General features: G+C 38.8%; 4 protein-coding genes across 6 annotated transcripts; 2 read left to right on the top strand and 2 right to left on the bottom strand.

Annotated features, from left to right (window-relative positions):
- The first annotated feature begins 317 nt into the window (after positions 1-317).
- LOC105829455 (UPF0415 protein C7orf25 homolog) lies at positions 318-2,394 on the top strand. 2 transcript variants are annotated; one of them, XM_012668308.3, is made up of 4 exons: positions 318-508; positions 703-1,135; positions 1,471-1,997; positions 2,064-2,394. In XM_012668308.3, exons 1-4 carry the CDS (start codon positions 347-349, stop codon positions 2,148-2,150), a joined length of 1,209 nt encoding a protein of 402 aa, XP_012523762.1. In that variant the 5' UTR covers positions 318-346; the 3' UTR covers positions 2,151-2,394. The 2 variants fall into 2 exon arrangements, with proteins under 2 accessions (XP_012523762.1, XP_028045592.1); XM_028189791.2 differs by having other exon boundaries at positions 366-606.
- On the bottom strand, positions 1,994-3,339 carry LOC105829453 (tetratricopeptide repeat protein 12). 2 transcript variants are annotated; one of them, XM_036289144.1, is made up of 5 exons: positions 3,292-3,329; positions 3,180-3,218; positions 2,918-3,118; positions 2,439-2,831; positions 2,226-2,360 (listed from the first exon to the last, which is right to left on the bottom strand). In XM_036289144.1, the coding sequence occupies exons 2-5, from the start codon at positions 3,199-3,201 to the stop codon at positions 2,287-2,289; spliced, it is 690 nt and encodes a 229-aa protein (XP_036145037.1). In that variant the 5' UTR covers positions 3,202-3,218; positions 3,292-3,329; the 3' UTR covers positions 2,226-2,286. The 2 variants fall into 2 exon arrangements, with proteins under 2 accessions (XP_028045594.1, XP_036145037.1); XM_028189793.2 differs by having other exon boundaries at positions 1,994-2,360; positions 3,180-3,339.
- Positions 3,340-3,921: 582 nt separating this feature from the next.
- LOC114254175 (protein bric-a-brac 1) lies at positions 3,922-5,445 on the bottom strand. The gene has a single exon (XM_028189792.2). It carries the CDS (start codon positions 5,239-5,241, stop codon positions 4,039-4,041), a length of 1,203 nt encoding a protein of 400 aa, XP_028045593.1. The 5' UTR covers positions 5,242-5,445; the 3' UTR covers positions 3,922-4,038.
- Positions 5,446-5,791: 346 nt separating this feature from the next.
- Positions 5,792-13,026, top strand: LOC105830480. The gene is made up of 3 exons (XM_012669809.2): positions 5,792-6,353; positions 12,208-12,426; positions 12,829-13,026. Exons 1-3 carry the CDS (start codon positions 6,287-6,289, stop codon positions 13,008-13,010), a joined length of 468 nt encoding a protein of 155 aa, XP_012525263.1. The 5' UTR covers positions 5,792-6,286; the 3' UTR covers positions 13,011-13,026.
- The last annotated feature ends 2,414 nt before the right edge of the window (positions 13,027-15,440 follow it).

Here is a 15,440-nt window from a genome sequence, read left to right as displayed (position 1 = left end):
TCGTCCTTCTCTTCGTCGTCGTCGTCGTCGCGCACTCGACACTTTCTCGCGTTACGACGTAACGGTGCGTAACGTCGGACTGCAACTCGCACTTCGGCATCGACTGTCGCTTGTCCGGGCGTGAGCCGGGACCGAGAAGATTTGTGAGGTTAATTGAACCGAGTTTGACACAAGCCAGAACCCGACGACGACATTACGCGAACGCGTGACGATGATATTGACCCGCGGCGCAAGATGGCTGCACGCACCACGCACGCCGCGCGGACCTGAGCGCCGTTCGTTTCGCTCTTTCGACTTCGACGAGATCGTACGAACGGTCGTCAACTAGGTATAGCCCATCGCGAAGATGGAAGGCGAGACGGAGAGTGACGAGCAGCTGCTCCAGTGTCTCGAGGAGAAAATCGCCAGCGGCCACAGCATGGTCCAGCGGTTGAAACTCATGGGCAAGATCGACGGGATCGACAAGCTGATACGGAGGATTCAGCAGGAGTTGAAATTTCTGGAGAAGGCAAGAGAGACTAACTCAATTTCGATACAGATACTAAGAAGGACTACGTCTCGAGTGAATATATTAATAATGATCTGGAAATGAGCGAAGATTTTAGAGTTGAGGATTAATTTTTCTTCATCTGATAAAATAGATTTTCAGCACTCGAATTAGCAGATTGGTAACTTGATGGTTTTTTTTATATTTTTATAAAGGTGCAATTTACGGGAAACTTGAAAAAGAAACACCTGCAGAGCTCGAATCTGACTCATCTCGATGCTATGGTGACTCGACTGTCCTGTGCCAAGAATCCCATCAGCGTGATAAGACCCTTCAAGTATCAGAAATCGCGTCTGGAGGTTGACATAGTATGTAACAGTGGTGCTTCATGGGTGAAGGTTATAGCGAGGAATGCCAGAGCCTTAACTTTAATATCCCTGGGGAATGGAGAATATGGACAAAAATCTGTCCTGGACCAAGCCAACTCGTATCTCGTATGCAGCAAGTGTCACCTGCATCGCTACAGGCCACCGGATGTGATATTTCATTTTGCTTACGGCGTAGAGGTTCCACTGGCCTCGCAGTTAGAGCAAATGGGCATTATAGTGGAGGGAGACAGGATAGATACGAATGATGAGAATTTAAACAGTCAGTTTGGTTTATTTTTGCTAAATATTTAAGAGGATATTTCAGTCTGGATAAAAAACCTATTTTTGAGAATTTTTGAAAGAAAATTGCTGTATAAATTCTTTGATACACTTTTACACACATCTATTTGTATATATTTAGTAAATATCTACAAATTTGGATAAATGTTTATTAATTTTTATGTAATGTAAATTTAAAAACATCTTTTAAGTAAACTAATCCTAGTTGTAACAATTATTTAGACTAAAATACCCTCAAAGAAAATCAATTATCTTACATGAAAGTAATATGACTTCACATATATTTATTGTTCTCTATTTATTTTTTGGAGGTAGAACAAGATGAACTGGATTTTTCCAAAGAATCTACAAGCGATTCCGAGACAGATTTGGATGTGAACCTGCAGTCATTGAATACATCTGTATTGTCAACTGAAATCAAACTTTTAAATTTGGATGTATCAGCGCTACTGGCTTATGTCACGAATATGGCTAATGGATATAATAATTACGTCTATCGGGAGCCACTGCTCACGCAACAAGCAGAAATGGAAAGAAAGTGTCCCATAAAACCGATCCTGGAGAATTTGTTTCGAGATAAAGAACTCGTAATCTGTCGAACGGCGTGTAACAATTTCATGAGTATCATCGATGTTATCGGGGGTCCGAAGGAGACGCAGCGCGCTCAAGAATTGTTGAAGAGGGTTCGAATCGTTGACGATGTGACCACCGGACGAATCATGGAGCTTCGCTTAGGCGGTAAAATTAAAGATCGATCGCGATTAATTTTCGCGACAGGCGAAAGTATGAAGAGCATCACCGTTTCTGCCAATGAAGGATTCGTAAGAGCAGCGCGCATGCAGGTGAATACATTTATTGTACAAGATTGTTTTGCAGTTCTGAATTGATGTTATACGATATCTTTTCAGGGCGTTGAGTGTACGGTTTTCTTACATGAACCAAGATCGTTGTCAGAAATTAAAGAAGGTAATGCAACAGTTATAGAACAATCTTGATATTATTCAGAATACTTAGGCAATCACAAAGAAAAATATATACTGGTACTAGGCATTTCTATCGTTAATTTATTATAATTTTTATATATTATATAAAACGACATTGACATAAATGTTATTCCTCTGGGAAAAGAAGCTACTGTATTTCATCTTCATTGATTATCCGAACGTTAGATTTGTTAAATTTAAACTCTATACCTTCCTGAAATTCTGTAAAATATAAAATAAATTGTTATCACAAAAAGCAATGTGTAAAATTAAATTATTTTTTAATATCCGACATAATACCGTCGATAAATTTGTTGAAATGAGGATTTCTTTCTTTGGCCATCTGTATATACTCTCTACTCTTTTCCCTGTTTCTGAGATGCATGTAACACTTAGCGCTATTCAAAAGAGCTTTTAAATTCGAGTCATTCAGTTTCAACGTCCATTCGCAGTCGTGCAAGGCTTTTTCAAATAACCCGAGGTTCATATAGGATAATGCACGATTATTCCACAATACAGAGGAGTCCTTACGTTGTTCTAACGCTTTGCTATAATAAGTCACGGCTTTCTCGTAATCACCTTCTTTAAATGCGCCATTTGCAATTCTCTTCAACGTTTCCGCCCGTTCGTTTCTAATTTTTCGATCTTCTGCACGCTTTTTAGCATCATCTTCTACGCTTTTCATAAACATCTCTGTTAATATAAAAACGTCAATTATTACTACGGCGCGCTGAACAGACAAGATAGTAACGGAATAGGTAAATGAATGAACAATCTACCTCGCGACATTCTGTTCGGATCATTGGAGTCGTCTTCTTTTGACGAGTATTTATTAATTACTGATCGATCGGTTTTAATTTTTACCTCTCCGTCTTCATAGATTTCTTTTTGAATTCCTTTCTCTAAAATTTCGTCGGCTAACCTTTTCCCACATTCCTGTTCTTTTGGATCGGAAGATACCAGTTTCTTCACGATTTTTTCTTGAATAAAGAATTTTATTGACAGACGTAGGTTTGCAGCATAATCGAGTGTCACACTTACCTACTTCAGTGACACGATGCATAAAATTCTGAAACTCTTCTTCCGTTGGATTTTTATCAGAGTTCAATTTATTAACAATATCATTTGCCTGTTCTGTTTTATCATAACTCACTTTATTCTGTATATTCATATCCATTTTTTATGTAAAATCGTAGGAATAACTGCAAAAGCCTTTTGTATATGCTATAGGAAGAAATGTCAAGTTTGCTTCCAAGGAAACCATCATCATGACTATAGTACAATCAAGTTGCTATGGTTTGTTACACTATATCTACTCTGTATATATGTTATAACCGATACTGATTTATTTCAAACAAAATAATTTAAATTACCGCATAACCCGATAAAAAACTTTTTATATGTAACGTAAAGAAATATAATTGTAAATATAACGTAAGCTTATACATGTAGTATATAACTTTGTAAAATTCCAAATCACAATTTCATTTTTTGTAAAAAAAATACAAATGTTTTTCTAATTGTTTACAGTTATTGTTTCCATATATACGGAGATTATATACAAGAGAAAGAAAACACACATAGCATATTTCGCAATTTCTTAAATTTTATTATATAAATTTTTTAGCTATACTTTTATATAAAAAAATTTTTATCGGGAAAAGTGTATAGTATTAAATAATATTTTCAATAGTATAGATAGATTTTGAGATTGTATACTGTTACAAACAATAAGATCATGTGATATTGGAAAAATGATGGTCAGCTAACGGTTCGGATTTTTCAATGTTATAATGTTTATATAAATATCAAAGTGTAATATGTCAGGAAAACATGCATTGAGATTTATATACAATAGTTTATCAGTTTATGAGATCGGTTTATGAATATTAAAGTTACATTAACCATTTGAATCTCTTCTAGGAGAGAATTCTGCATGAGGATGAGTGTTCTTATTTAACGGGTGAGGCAGTAGCGGAGTGAAAAACTGTAGTGTGGCTTTACTGCTGTCTTTTAAGCTCTCATTGTCGATTTCATCAACTTCTAGAGGGTCCATGTCGACGTCCTCCTCCACGTCCGAGGATATGTCGATTTCGTCCTTTATGTAAATCGTGTTCAAACTGTTGTCTTCACTTGAATTCTTCTTAGCTTTTCTTCTATCTAGCGGGTCGTTTATTTTATTATCTGACATAGAAATTGGTGGTCTCCCTGGGCTGATCTCTACCTCGTCCATGATACAACGCACTTTCTGGAAAGATAACGGCTTGTTCGTTATCGTAGATAACACGCTTGGCCAGCTGATCTCAGGTTGCGTTGGAAACGCCCGTCTCTTTTGGGGACACTGCTGTTGCTGTTGTTGCTGCTGTTGCATTGGGGACATCCTTCGCACCCCTTTGCTTGTGCTTGGTTCGTTAATGTCTATAATACTGATACCGGAATTGCTGGTCTCCAGCCGTTGACACAGTTCGTTTATGTTGATCTCCTCGGTCTTCAAGGGCGTTTCCTGAGGAACTTTGGCTGGCGCTTTGTAAGGATTCATCTTGGCGGCAAACCTTGTCTGTACACCAATTTTACCAACCTGTTGTGTCTTCGTGTTGCCCGGTTCGTGTTGCTCCGAGGTGGGGTTCCTCCCGGATGAATTCCTGGTTTCCTCCAGCCTGACGCGCGACACCGTCGTCTTCTTTGACGCGTCACATTGCTCCTTGTTGTTGGAACTGTCGGTCATGTAGTGGCCGAGCGAGGGCGGGATGTGTCGTAATCCGGTGACCTCGAGGATCTCGGCGAGCTTGAGCAGCCTCCTGACTTCGGACTGGACCACCTGTATCTCGCCGCAGTACATGAAGTTGACGAGGGTCTTGAGATCGTCGGCCTCGATGTCGTGGAGGACGATCATCGGATGCGGGTGATCGTTGGCCAGGAGCAACCGGCGGAAGAAGGAGCTCGAGTTGGCCAGGACCATCTTGTGACACTTGAGAATCGTGCCGTCCTTGCACGCCAGGGAGAGATCAACGAACTGTTGTTTCTCGTAGCAGGTATCGAGCGAGCCGACCATGTGCGACGGGAAGCTCTGCCATTTGAAGCTCAACACCGAATCCTCCTTCATCGTGATAGCGCACTCGGGCCGACGGTTCAAGTCAGAGATCACGCGAATCAGACGACGCGAGCAGTTCAATCAGCGGCGTTCCCAACGACAGCACTCGCCATGACACCACGTGCCGCTGTTGTCGTCACGAATCTTTCCAAGGGGACGCGAGTGAAGATGGAGCTGACGAAAAAATGGCTCTCCCTTCGCGTCCGCGGCGGCGGGAGACGCATGGCGTATATGTATGTACACGCATGCGTATGATCACGCGGCAAGCTGTGTATATTCCCGTATTCCCGTATTTAGAGACGCATCGCGTCCTCGGGAGCTTTCGAGCCTCCATATGATATTGATAATGACGCGGATTATCGTGATTATTCCGTGAGTGCACGGAACCAAGTACGCACTATCCAAGAGTCTCGGTTCCGATTTCGAAACTCCCGCCGCAGTCGGAGTTGTTCGAGATATCGAGAGTCGCGAGAGGTTCCGTTCGAGGGTCCTCGGGAGTCGAGAGTCGCGAGAGATAGCCAGTATTTGTGGAACGACGGCGACCTCTCGACCGCCGGTCCAATTGGCTTCGATAATTGCAAATGGTCGTTTAACAACAGATGATTGAACGCGTATCGTGCGGCGCGCGGCGTGGCATTTATCTGTCAAGAGCGGTGGCGGCCGGCCGACGTAGGTTGTGATGCGCCGCCGGCTGACGCGCGCCCGTTAAGCGGTGAACCGGCGAGACGCGACGGACGCGTGGATTCATCGGAGGGACCCTTGCTTTTTTTTTCCCGGCTCGGCGGCGGGGCGACGACGGGACGACGACGGCGGCGGCGGCGGCGGCGGCGGTGGCGGCGACGACGACGACGGGGACGAGGACGAGCGGCGGCGAGAGCGAGAGAGACAGAGAGCGACAGAGAGGGCGAGACGCGCGAGAGCGTGCGTAGCGGGCGGCCTTTGAATAACCGACGCGTACGTTTATTATTATGTGATCGCGGGTCGCGCGCGCGGGTTGACGGCTTCGCGGGAAGAGAGGTAGACGACGACAACGACGACGACCTGGACGAGAGGGGAAATGCGGAGCACCGACGTTTTCTGCTATCTCATCGTGGCGACTCTCGCCGTTCTGCCGAGTCGTGCAGGTGAGTGCATTTATTTTTCTCGCGTACATTTCTCGCGAAACACCGGCCCGGAGCGAGAGCGGGAGAAAGAGAGAGAGAGAGAGAGAGAGGAGGAGGAGGGAGGGAGAGAGAGAGAAAGCGAAAGTATCGTGCCAAGCTCGCTGTCTGGTCGGTGAATTAAAGCGGCCGCGAAATTGCTTCGTCCGTGCGAGTCGTCGTGGTCACCCCAGCTTAGCCACAATGGTCTTCTTCCGCTCTTTCTCTCTCCATCTCTCTCTTTCTTCGGGCCCCTTGTCCTCGTCCCCTCGTCATCCCCCCTTCCCCCGCTCTCTCTCTTCGCCTCATCTTCTTCTCGAAATCATGGGTCTGAAAGACGAGAGAGCACCCTCGGCTGCTGCGGAATCGTCCAGATGGACCTGCAACACGTGCGACGCGCGTCGTGCGTGCTCGTGTTCGTTTGCAGCGTTTCCGGTGATTCAACGCCGAGAGAACGGAGGGTCAGAAACGCGCTTTTCACGCCGCAAAAATTACCCACGTCTCACGAAATGCAGCCCCTTTTTTCTCCTTTTACGTACACTGTAATTAGCCTTTTTTTTTTCTACTCACAAGTTGCGTCTTTGATGCGCCTCGCGGAATTGCAGGAAGTATAAACAGCGATAAATTAGTAATATCGCGCTTCACGGTACACGCGCTGTGTGATAAAAATGCAAATAATTGGCACGACAACGCTGCCGGAGAACTGTATTCATGAACATGTCCAGGGGGAGGGAATTTAAACCTCCCGAAATTTAAAAGTCATGAATATTTTGTACACAATAATAATAACAATAGCGATAAAGTATTATTTATTTCGGTTTTAACAACCGTACTTTTCCTACATTTTCTTCTGGAAAGGAAATAAAACTTTCGATTGACAAAATTTAATATTTTTTTCTATTTAAAATCAGGAAGATATTTTAAGCTCTAAAATGAAAAAGATTTATTTATATTTTTATAAATATAATAATGTTAATAATTATATGTTAATTTAATTAATTATACACCGAGAAAAAAATGTTGTTAATTTGACTTAAATTTTTCAACTTAATTAAATTTCTTTACTTCAGGTATTTATGCATTTAACTTAAATACATAAAATACTTGAACTTCACAATTTAAGTACTTATATATTTTACTGAAATACACAAATAGTTAAATTGAAGAAATTTAATCAAGTTGAAAAATTTAGCCAAATAAAGCTTTTTTTCTCACAATCAGTATAAATATATATATTTATTTCTTATATATTAACGCAAAACATTGCTGTATATGTGATAACAGAAATGATCTCGAAGAGAGGTTTCTTTCGAGAAAATCATAAATTCCATTTTTGTTTTAAAAGCTATCGAGTCACGTCGGAAAACGAAGCACGGTATCGATAGAAATTTCGCTCGCGCGTTTCTCCATTGACGCAATCGTCGAAATTTGACGGTAACACGTCAAAATAACGAACAAATATACATCACAGTTTCTATTGCGTTTCCTCGTCTCTTCCGACGATCGAATGCCGAATAAATATACGCTCGCATCTCTCTCGATCTCCGTTGAAATATCTTTTCTCGCATCGCGCTCGCTGATTTATCGTCCCTCGCATTTCCACGTTGCGTCCAGTTAATTACGAAAGCGAATTTGAAACGCTTAGTTGGCGAGGGTCCCGTGTTTTTCCCTGCCATAATTGCGATGTCGAAAGAAACGCGCGCGCAAAGCTAATTTGCGATAATATACCAGCTCCTTAAGGTGGTGTTTTTTTATCCGCGCCGCGCATTTTTCAGTCCGTGCATCCGTGCCTTCCCCCTTTTTTTCTTATTGCGTGACATAATCGCCGATCGCTTCGGGGTAGAAATCAGACCGTGACGCAATTAGTTGCGCGTCAGTTTATTATGCGATATTGAATTGCACGTTTCTTTTTTTTTTTTGTACCTAATTAAGTGCTGGATATTTTTATCCCGTTGTACATTACTTGCCATGCAGAGATGACACATGTTATGTCACAACGATACGTTTACCGTTTCGCTCCATCGTTTTTCGTGAAATTTTCTACTTGGAGAAACGGCGGCTTTTCTTTTTTTGTCACTGTCGATGTCGTTTAGAAGAATATTTGTAAAGAAAACATCATTTCGAATCTTTCTTCGTATTCTTTATACATTTGAGTAACCGTAATTTGTCGGTGATGAGTTTATTTGTTTAAAAAACATGTCACGTTTTTGTCACGTACGTCTATTAGTTTAGATTAATTTTAATCTCGATTTGACTCATTTCCTTTAGCTTTTTTACTTCTGTGAAGATTAGAAAAGATAAAGAATCAACTCGAAATCAAAGTTAGTTCTACGTTGGTAGAAACGGAAGACTGTAAAGATCGTTTTCCGGAAACCTATGACAACTTATCGACCAAGTAATCGCATGGACCCAGCGTAATTAGTTTTACGGCTTGGATGTCTGACGTCGTTTCATTCGCTATCCGTTTTTCTTGATTGTATATCTGTGTCCGGACGTCGCGGATGAAAACGATGGAGACGGGAGCGAGACGGCCCGACGAGATGCTGCGAGCTCGCCGTTCCACATTGCGACGGCTCCGTATCAATTTAAATAACCGGAAGGTTATATAAGCGCGAGAGGAATTCGTCGAAAAAGAAAACCGGCAGTACGGTGTTCGCGGGGCGAATATCGGTTCCGCGCTCGCGTACTCCGGAGCGTATTTTCGCGTTCTCGGTGGGCGAGAAAACGCGCGATTTCCTCCGCCTACTTGGCTCCTACTTTCATTGCACAGTTTGTTTATTTGAGCTCCACATGCATCGCACGTGTCCGTCCGCCTATGCATGTCCGTATGCGAGATTATATGAAGTAATATACGTAGTGTTAATAACGAAAAATCCCACGCAATCACGGATCGAAAAATGAGTTGATACAATCTCTCTCGATACATCAGCTTCTTTTTACGCTCCTCCCATGTCTTCTTACACCTTCCTTAACCATGCAATTCTCTTAAAGGGATATTATACGCCTTGGGAAAATTCAAGTGAAGACTTGGGCTCTGTTTTACGCGGGTATTCGTGGCTCTCGTACATAATAAATAAACGAGAGGAGCCTGCGACGGATACCATGTTACGCGTGTTGCACGTGAAATCCTTCGGCGAATTCGCGTTTACATGCTGGCGAAACTCGGTCGGACGAAATTGGATAGTTGACGCGGAATTGAGCGAAGACACGCAAGGAGTAGCTTTCCTTTCGAGTAACATTTAGCTTCATGGATATCATCGCAACGCGAGTTTTCTCTCCGGGAATATTGAATCTGCGTCGGAACCTATATACTTTTTATCGTATTTTTTTGTACATATTTTTTTGCCGTATCAGCCGCCATTATTTAAAAATCACGATAGCGATAGCAGCAAGTCGATACACTTTCATATCTTTCATCCACGCTGGTGCAGTTGTGAAATTGCATTTCGCGTATCGTTGTTATCGGAATATTTTGTTGATATTTTTCAATCATTCAAGATACTGTCAGCTGTCTTATTGTATCGATATATCGATATACGAAAAGTTACAATTCTTCTTTTCGTTTTAATTTAATTCTACATCTTTTTACTAGGAATTAATGACAGTAACGGTTTCATTTAGTTTTTAGACTTTGACTTTTAATGATGAAGAAGAAAAAAATTTCACGATAAAATTCTGCACGCAGATAGAACTTGAAGTTGTTTCGATTTTAGGTGATCGTTCGTTCGCTATGCTTATACCTTTTATTCCCTTCCGATATCACTTCGGATCGGCCTATGTTATGTTGAGGAGAGGATAGTTACATAATCCGAGTGTAATCTTAACTCGTGATGGTAGAAATGGTCTTTTCGAATGGAATTCTCCTTCGATCTTGGCGCGATTTAACGGCGGATCGCCCGCTGTGTGGGACTTCATGAAAGCGAGATGAACAGACTCTTTGTTCGTCCGAGCGATCCGATTTTACGACATTATCGCGGAAAAGTGATCCGTATTGTGTGCGGCGATTCCACGAGAATGCAATAAATGGATCGAATACGATATATCACGAAACCCTGAAACCGTTGAAACTTTACACCAACGACCGGCGAATCTGCCGGTCTGAATTACGTGATTATATTCAACGCGCGCCTTACATTTGCCCGATGTAAATTGTGACGGCATTGTAAAGTCGTATTTACGGCCGGAGATGTGTAATGCTAATTTTATTCACAAAGATAAAACCTTGACATACGAGAAATTTTTTTCTCCAATGTAAAACTTCTTTTATGACCAAGAGACACGTTACTCTTTATTGACGACAATTTGTGTAATGACGTGGACGTTTCCGCGTACATTTTCACGTCGATGTTTCAAGCGAAATCACGTAGGACGATGTTATGGAATTAATGCCACAGCAGCTATTTAAATCAAAATAAAAGTCTCATAATACGCTTGGCTCAGCTACAGCGCGGTTACCCCCCTCCCCCCTCCTATATGCTGTTGATAAAACGAATTCATCTCTATTAACTGATTCAGCCAATCATGCGTCACTCTATCGGACTCGATGGAGTTACGAAAATGCCATTCATCCTCGTGTCTCTTTGTGTTCTGGATGAGATAATGAAACGTTGGCCGGCGATAACGAGACGGATAAGAAGTGTAGCGCATTCGATTAAGTCTCACATGATGCGCGTAATCATCGATTTATATATGTAGTGTACATGTCGCATTGTCTATGACAATTACATAGTTTTTTATCTTTTTAAGATTGCACAGGCAGTCTCGAACAAAGGATCATATAATTACAAAATCTCTTTTTATATTATCTCTTTATTGTACACTGAGAAAAAAAAACTAGATTCAAATAAATATTTCTTGGAATAGTGCTAATAACATTATTTTATAGAAAATTAATAATATTTATTTAAAACAAGTACTAGTTTTCTATAATTTAGAAAATATTACTTGTTTGAAATAAATATTATTGATTTTCTATAAAATATGTTATTAGCATTATTCAAAGAAATATTTATTTGTATCTAGTAATTTTTTTTTTCAGTGTAGGATTTATTTATAATATTTTATTTTGTATTTTAAAATGATAAATATTTTTAACATTTTCTCAGATGAAATGACTAATCTTGTTAGAATGTCTCAGAGAGCACATGATTTAAATCGTTATCTTTTTCTTTTTTTGTTATAAAATCGTCACGTTTATATGGATTAAAGTCTAAACGTTATCTTAATAGTCATGATTTAAACATTGCTTGTAGTATTCGAATATTATTTATGTCGCTTTGATGATCACGAATTGAGTTGACATTATTTTAACAACATTTTGCTTTAGCTGCGAGTGAACGAATCCTTGTTATTCCAGCGGGTAATGCAAGTTGATGGCAAATCTTTTCAGTTGACTAGATTAACGCAGAAGTCTCGTTGATTTTGAATTACATGTAGCTTGAAAATAACGACTTGTGTTATTGGTTATTCTTTTAACATCTTTATGGATTTTCCAGCGAATACTTATTTTCCGAGCTGTTTTAAAATGTGTGTTGCTGATATTTTTTTGCATGCGTTACATCACGAGATATAATATTCATACGAACTAAATGTTAAATGTAATTATTTCTCGAAAGTTTCATAATTTTTTATCAATGTTTCGACATAAGTGTCCCTTGAATATGTCGTGGAGAAATATTGTGTTTTTAATTCGTTCGATGCACATGTAGCTGCAACGTGCAAGCGGAGATCTTGGAGATCGCGACTTTACTGAATGCAAATTGAAGGAATGCCGATGCCGGACGTTGGATTGACTCGACGATTCAGTCAGCCTTAGAGTATTAATGGCGATTATTTTCAGAGACCGACCATGAGGCGCACACGACGAGGCCGTGCAACACTTCAGAACTCATCGTGCAGTGCGGTAAAAATCAGAGGTGCCGCGTAACCAACAATGGCATGCAGCTGTGCGATTGCCAACGAGATTTTTATTTTGTTAATGGCGAATGCACTAGGATTACATCCACGGCGGCGAGTGTCGTTACCACCCTTAAACCGGAGCAGAGATCCGACTCAGGAGGTACGTTCACGCAGAAAAACGCAACGGGAAAAATGCCCCGTTGAATGTGTGTTTGCTCGAAAATTTTATGACGAAAAAAATTAGGATATGTTATACTTTTTCTTTTAAGAAATTTTTTTAAGATATAATTTTGATAGAATTATACCTTGTTACTTTTCGAAGACATATTTCGAAAAATGCTTTATGGGGACATAGGGTAAATACCCGAGTACAATCGGCCTTACATTTTTTTATGAATTTTTAACTTATTATTATCGCTGTTAATTCATGAGTAGATAACGTTCAGCTTAATTCATTATTTATTCACTGATTTGACAAGGAAGGATAGATAGAAAATGATTTATTCATCACAGTTAATCAGGATTAGTTGGCGCGACTAAATTCTCAATCGATTTGATTTAGGTAACTCCGTAGCCGCCGGTCTGCTAATACCTACCTTCCTCATAGTAGTCGGTGTACTACTGTATTTCGGTGCGAGACGATACAAATGGGTACAACGATTTCGGCAGTATCGTCACAATCGTTACGGTAATGTCATAGTCACGAGAGACGACGATGACGACGACGATCCACCGATAGCGTAAAAAAATGAAAAATAAAGTGTAAGAGACAATTTTAAGGATGCCACTGGCCGCGTGTACCAAACAATCGAACTTGAATAGGTGCGGTGTATGTTTGTCTGTTGATAGAACATACAGTTACGGAGGCTGTAGTAAACTTTGATACGAGTGTACACATATACATATATACATATATATATATATATATATATATATATATATATATATATATATTTGGTCGACGACGCTTGTCTGATTCCTTTCGGAATCGTCACTATGTAATTCCGTGCAAGTATCAGCAGGGAAGTATAGATACTAGATGCACGAGAAGCGTGAGACAAAAATGAATTACGAGGCCAAATGTAAAGATGCACTCGTGCGAGTAATTATGCTTTTATAAGTAATCCAGAGTGAATTATAAAACAAATGTTGATTGGTGATATAAAAAAATTATACAATTTATATAATAATAATTGCTTAATTGCACAAATAATAATAATTATATACAGTTTCCAACAGAAGAAATATTTTTCGGCGAAATTTTAACAGTTATTTTGTCCATTGTAAAAGCGTTGTTACTCTCACGCTAGTTGCCGAATTTATATTTATATGTGATGGTTGTAAGAAATATAAAGTATAATGGACTTTATAATTCTAAGCATTCACTGAGAGCATAATTTTTTACATTGATATTAATAAGCTGGTCAGTAAATCTTACATAATATTAATAGGTGTATAATAATAATCAGGTGATCGTTTCTGTCATCACCATCCTCGCTATAGCTGAAAAATTTAGGAAAATTATATTAAATGTTGTGTCGTTATTGTGAATAAGAATACGTCTATTCTCTTTTCCAATAATATTCAATGCAGTAATGTGATTGATATACTGAATTTATCTTTTAAATTTTCTTAAATTACAATGAAAACTTTTAATCTCTAGAAAGAAAAGAAGTATTAAATATTAAATTATTAAATTTAAGAGATATTCAACATCGGAAGAGAGATATTTAAATATTCAATAATTTTTAAATATCTATCCTTTTCAAGCACAATTTCTTTATGAATCTAAGATTTATCACATTACTGATATTTAAATAAATTTTCCATTTGAGATAATTTGTTATTTACGCCTTATACTTTCATTTCTGATGAATACTAAATCAATGGAATTATTTTCATGGATCTAAATTAGTACTTAGTTAAACTGCAGGAAATTTGGAAACGATTGCATTTATACCAAAAGGATATTATTTAATAATCTTTTTTTAATATCTTCGACATTTCTGTAACATAACGAAATATGTAAATACTGTTCAGGACTGCATATTCTTGCCAGCAACAATCTCTTCCTATAATTTAATCTAATTGTGATTCGAAGATGTATTATCTATATATCAATTACGATGGACGCGAGCTTTGGCTCGTAAAAGATTAATACAGTAAGCTTTCGAGAATTATATATATTATATACGTATCTTATTCTTGTACTCTATCATTTTTGTACAGAATCTATGCATTAGAATCTATCAAAATTATAGCAATTATTCAGTGTATAGTACTGACTTTGATCGTCTAGATTTGATATTTTTATAGTTCGCAAATACAAATCTAAAAATGACGAGTAGTACTGGCGAATTATTATCGCACTAGTTTCAATACAGCGACAATGTTCATTATTGATCCAAAGGCTAGTACTGTCTGCTTGTTTGTTATTGTCAGTGCATTTAAATAATTTAACTGAATCCTATTACTATCGCAGCTACGTTTATACAAAAGCTATAGCAGATATTTGTTAAATATTGGCTTCTTTTCAGGATTGCATTTAAATACTTTCTACTTTTGTTTTTGACGAAAAACTAGGTATTTACAGTGATTGCAATTTGTGTATACGTGACTCCGTTAAGTTTTCAATCATGTCTCTGTGATGTATTTTATATTATATGACTGAATCTTTAGCGTTGTGGATTGATTACATTTTCTCGGCACAGTGGATAATCCATCAAGTATTTTCCGTGTCAATATTACACATTGTGTTGCCGATACATTTTCATTATGTTTTTTTCAATGTTTGATACATTTCTATTTATACATAGGGCGTTTCTGAAAGGTCTGAACTTTGAAAATTTATTCCATTGATTTTTAGAGACAAAAACTTTAAAATTGAAATAAAAAAGAATTTTTATTCAGAATTATAGGCTATTCAAGATATTAAATTTTTCAATATTTATCTTTTGATTTATAATCAATTGATTTAAATTTAATTTAGAAATTAAATTTGCAATAATTGTTTTAATTATAAATAAATTGCAGATCTTTCAAAAACATCCTACATATATTTTATATTAACAAGCAGTGTAAGTAGCAGCATTATTTAAGGTCGTTTGAAAACACAATTGTCGCTTTAAACTTTATTACAAAAATGTTCGATTACTTTTACGATTACTGAATTTC

The sequence above is a fragment of the Monomorium pharaonis genome, chromosome 6 (assembly GCF_013373865.1).
Source record: "Monomorium pharaonis isolate MP-MQ-018 chromosome 6, ASM1337386v2, whole genome shotgun sequence".
Classification (NCBI taxonomy): domain Eukaryota; kingdom Metazoa; phylum Arthropoda; class Insecta; order Hymenoptera; family Formicidae; genus Monomorium; species Monomorium pharaonis.
The sequence above is the reverse complement of the archived record's forward strand: the minus strand, read 5'-3'. Positions and strand labels throughout refer to the sequence as shown.

Excerpts from the sequence above, each read along its gene's own strand:
- LOC105829455 (XM_012668308.3), top strand. The coding sequence starts at position 347 with ATGGAAGGCGAGACGGAGAGTGACGAGCAGCTGCTCCAGTGTCTCGAG. Across the intron at positions 1,136-1,470 it reads GAATGATGAGAATTTAAACA|AACAAGATGAACTGGATTTT; the intron begins GTCAGTTTGGTT and ends TTTTGGAGGTAG. Across the intron at positions 1,998-2,063 it reads TAAGAGCAGCGCGCATGCAG|GGCGTTGAGTGTACGGTTTT; the intron begins GTGAATACATTT and ends ATATCTTTTCAG.
- LOC105829453 (XM_028189793.2), bottom strand. The coding sequence starts at position 3,315 with ATGGATATGAATATACAGAATAAAGTGAGTTATGATAAAACAGAACAG. Across the intron at positions 3,119-3,179 it reads GCATCGTGTCACTGAAGTAG|AAAAAATCGTGAAGAAACTG; the intron begins GTAAGTGTGACA and ends TCTTTATTCAAG. Across the intron at positions 2,361-2,438 it reads TTTCAACAAATTTATCGACG|AATTTCAGGAAGGTATAGAG; the intron begins GTATTATGTCGG and ends TATATTTTACAG.
- LOC114254175 (XM_028189792.2), bottom strand. The coding sequence starts at position 5,241 with ATGAAGGAGGATTCGGTGTTGAGCTTCAAATGGCAGAGCTTCCCGTCG.
- LOC105830480 (XM_012669809.2), top strand. The coding sequence starts at position 6,287 with ATGCGGAGCACCGACGTTTTCTGCTATCTCATCGTGGCGACTCTCGCC. Across the intron at positions 6,354-12,207 it reads CGTTCTGCCGAGTCGTGCAG|AGACCGACCATGAGGCGCAC; the intron begins GTGAGTGCATTT and ends GATTATTTTCAG. Across the intron at positions 12,427-12,828 it reads GCAGAGATCCGACTCAGGAG|GTAACTCCGTAGCCGCCGGT; the intron begins GTACGTTCACGC and ends GATTTGATTTAG.